Source organism: Bubalus bubalis, chromosome 2 (assembly GCF_019923935.1).
Source record: "Bubalus bubalis isolate 160015118507 breed Murrah chromosome 2, NDDB_SH_1, whole genome shotgun sequence".
NCBI lineage: Eukaryota > Metazoa > Chordata > Mammalia > Artiodactyla > Bovidae > Bubalus > Bubalus bubalis.
Window position 1 is genome coordinate 40,692,683 of NC_059158.1, and position 4,166 is coordinate 40,696,848.

Sequence of the window (4,166 nt, forward strand, 5' to 3'; positions counted from 1 at the left end):
ACTATAGCCTACCAGGCTCCATCCATGAGATTTTTCCAGGCAAGAATACTGGAGTGGGTTGCCGTTTCCTTCTCCAGAGGATCTTCCCAACCCAGGGATCGAACCCGGGTCTTCCACATTGCAGGCAGATGCTTTACCGTCTGAGCCACCAGGGAAGCCATGCATTACCTCATTTAATTCTCATTAACAGCCTTATAAGGTAGACACTCTGTCCTCACTTTACAGGAGGAAACTAAGGCACCAAGAGGTTAAGTAGCTTGCCCAAGGTCACACAGAAAGTGGCAGAGCTGAGACTTGAAACCAGGTTGCAGAGCTTGCATTCTTTTCCATTTTTTCTCCCTTTTTGGAGATATCATTGACACATAATCTTGTGTAAGTTTAAGATGTACATTCTGTTGGTTCAGTACACTTATAGTCTCTCTCTGAAGTTTGGTCCACAGTTCGTTGAATTTGTGGATGGATACAAAATCCATAGATATGGAGGGCCAACTGTACCACCACCTCATATAAAGGACATGAACATCTGCAGATCTTGGTATCCAAGGAGGTCCTGGAACCAATTCCCCCCAGACACTGAGGGACAACTCTACTGCAACATGATTACTACTGTCGCATTGGCTAACACTTCTATCATGTCACATAATTAACATTTCTTCTTTGTGGTAAGAACAATTAAGATCCAGTATCCTAGCAACTTTGAAGATTATAATACAGTGTTGTTGACTATAATCACTATGCTGTCCATTATCTCTCCAGAACTTATTTATCTACTAGTTTCAAGTTTCCAGAGCCTGTATTTTTAACCACATGGTACATACTGCCTCCTGTCTTCCTAGGCATCCACATAAGGACCATTTGAAATATTAAGCACATGGGGCTCTTATGAATAACTGAGAGCACTTATAAAGATGTTTAATTCCATCAAATTACTATATGAAGCAATTCCACTTCTACATATAATCAAAGGAGTGGAAAACATACTTTCACACAAAAAACCTACACACGGATTTCACAGTTTTATTCATAAGAGCCCAAAAGTGGAAACAACTCTAACGTCCATCACCTAATGAATGGATAAACAAAGTGAGGTACATACATACAAGGACTATTATTCAGCTGTAAAAGGAATGAAATACTGATACATGCCACAAGAATAAGCCTTGAAAACACTACATCTAAAAGAAAACCAGTCACAAAAGGCCTCTTACTACATTATTCCATTTATACAAAATGTTCAGAATAGGTAAATCCATATAAACAAAAAGATCAGTGGTTGCCAAGGGCCAGAGAGCAGGGGGGAGGGGGAGTGACTACTAATGGATATGAGGTTTCTTTTCGGGGTGATGAAAATACTCTGAAATTAATGTTGATGGTTGCACAAAACCATTTATACTCTAGATGAATGTACTAAATACCACCAAATTATACACTTCAAAAGGGTGAATTTTTATGATATGTGAATTATCTCAATAAAGCTGTTATTTTACAAAAGGATGTTTAATTCGTTTTGAACTTGAGGCTATTTTACTACATAAAATTCCTATTTGCTGTAATTAAGGTTGCTGGATCATGATCAAAGAAACTGAAAGTCATCTGCTACCGTTTTGAATTTTTACCTTTCAATTTGCAAAGAGGAAGCTAGTCTCACTTCTAAGTTGCCATGGACCTAGACAGTTATCTGTGTCATTTCTCCACCCAAAGTTTTTTTCTTCACTATGACCGAAAGAGTACAAATGCAAAAGTTCTATTCTTGAGAAAAATGTACTAATATTTTCCTTACATCAAAGCACTTTCTCTCTAAAAGAATTTTTATTTTCTCCCATAACCAAGGGCTCCTAGGGCTTCCTTGCTAAAAGCGCATAGTTGAACAATATTTCTCTTCAACAAGCAAGGTACTAAACACCATTATGAATCATGGCAACATTTTAATGTCTTAATATAAACAATGAACATAAATACCTCTTACTGGAATAAGGATCAGAGAAATATTCTTTTAAATGTATACTTCCCCTAATAATAACAGAAATATTAATAATTAGTATTGAGCAACTATAAATAAACATTGTTTCAGGTTCTTTACAAATAGATGTTTAATTCAATCCACACTGGAATCTTGAAGAAAGTATTTTTATCCTCTTTTCACAGATAAGGAAACTGAGGCTTAAAGAGATTAATTGTCCTTGATCACACAGATAACACTCCAATAATAATCCAAAGCTTTCAGAATTCAAAAGTTCTTTCCTCTATCCTTTTGTATTTCTCTTCAAAATGAAAAAGGAAGCCACAAACTTAAAGAAACTGAAAAGATTTCTCTTCCTATCTCACAAAAAATAGTGCTCTGCAAAAAAGATGACTGCTTCTACATTCCAAAAGAGGAAATATAGAAAATAAAAACTGTTAGTAACAACCAGCAGTTGGTAGGCACAAAAAGATTATGCCATATCCCACATATCAAATACTGCTTCCTGATTTAACAGTTTTCCTATAGATTCTGATTATAACTTTTGATGTCAAAATTTAATGATCTCACCATGGAAAACCCCAGAGAACAGCAGTTAGCGAGACTGGAGAGCTCCCTAGACCAGGAAGGAAAAGGAATCAGTAGGCAGGAAGTGGTGCCTATCTAAAAACACAGAAGTCTTTAGCATTAACAGTTATTCCACAACATTTCAATCTGAAGTTATTTCTGAATTCCCTTAACCTACTTTTTACTATATTAAGAAAAACTGATCCCCAACTGTCTAACAGGATCCTATCAATAAGTAAGTCCACTATATAGCCACCACTGTCCCTGATTTCTCTCTTGCTATTGATAAAACAAACAAAAAAAGCTACAGGTTTAAAGGATTATTTCCCTTATCAATCAGCTAGGAAGGGTAGCACATGGGGTACAATCAATCATGAATTTCATCGTCAAAGAGACTGTGGCTGGCCGAAATCTTAAATTTAAGATTGAAACATACACTCCTCCTTTTACTTCTCAGCACTACCCCCAAACAAATTGAAACTATAAACCAACATTAGACTGATGAATGGACAATTGTTAAGAGTCTCAACCTATACCAAAAAGGGGTGGGGCAAGAGTGGAGATTATCTTAGAAATAATCTGTTCTCCACCTAAACAACTCTAGAATGAAAGAATTTAATGCATTTGCACAAGAAGTACATTACCAGGCAGAGGAGAAGAGGCCACTGGGGTATGACAAATCTTTAGAAGATGCTAAAGAAATCATCTCGATTCTAAGTTACCCTGTAATAATTCCTAATGGGAAAGGACCAACTCAAGATATCTTAAAGTGAGGTCGAGTTGAAGAATTTCCCTCACTTTTCTTGTCCCCACCCCCGCCACGCAGACGGTCTCAAGCTCCCACCAGAACCCTTCTAGGAGTCCAGGAGGAATATTCGTACGAGGTTGGGGGTGGGGGGGGGTCAAGTGAAGGGGCCATCCTCGTGCAAACAACCACCTGTGCTTGGTGAAGACCCCCGCCCCCTCAAGAAGGAGTTCTTCGTAAAGTGAGAAGCAGCTCTGAGGATAGCCTTCCAAACCCAGAACCGACGCTGATTACTCACCCAACTCCACTGTCCCCTATGCGCGAACTCCGGCCACCTCCCGGCTGAGGGAAGCCCCTCAAGGGCCCGACGGCCCCGGACCCGGGTCTGCTCCCACACCCAACCATCTCCAAAGCTCGCCGCCCACTCCTTTGCCTGACAGCCGTCCTGCCGCCACCAGGCAGTCCCAGCTCCCCCCCGCCCCAAGCCCAGGTTCTCCAAACCAGCATTCTTGGATCGCTGGCGCCCCAGGCCCGTGGGATTTAGGGTTTAGGATTTAGAAGGGTTTGGTCCAATCTCCTCTTCCTCTCAGCGTCCTGGGCTCACCTCCCCGGCAGCTTGGCGCTCCTCTTCCAAAACTGCTTGCTATTCTCGGCGGCCATTGCTCCGGCCCGGGGAAGGCCTTGTAGGCGGGCCAGGGTCTACCCAGAGAAATGCCCCCAGGACCCCGCAATCGCAGGGCCAGCTCAGGCCGCTTCCCTGCTGCCGGTCACCCGCTCCCAGCTCCCGGGGGCGCCATCTTGGATGTGGGCACCCCCCAACCCAGCGCCGCTGCCATTGGTGGGCTGCGCAGGCTGTGGGAGACGGACCAATCGGGAGCCAGAATCCTGCAGGCC

General features: G+C 42.0%; 1 protein-coding gene across 2 annotated transcripts in view; it reads right to left on the reverse strand.

The window, feature by feature from the left end:
• Nucleotides 1-4,081, reverse strand: part of TBC1D22B (TBC1 domain family member 22B) — a 71,600-nt gene extending 67,519 nt beyond the window's left edge. The window contains exon 1 of one of the 2 annotated variants that reach the window (XM_006079831.4): nucleotides 3,877-4,081. In XM_006079831.4, the coding sequence (XP_006079893.1) occupies nucleotides 3,877-3,932 (56 nt within the window). In that variant the 5' untranslated portion in view covers nucleotides 3,933-4,081. Of the gene's footprint in view, nucleotides 1-3,570; nucleotides 3,716-3,876 lie in introns of those variants that run through there. The other variant, XM_025270687.3, reaches the window with a different exon arrangement.
• Nucleotides 4,082-4,166: the final 85 nt, after the last annotated feature.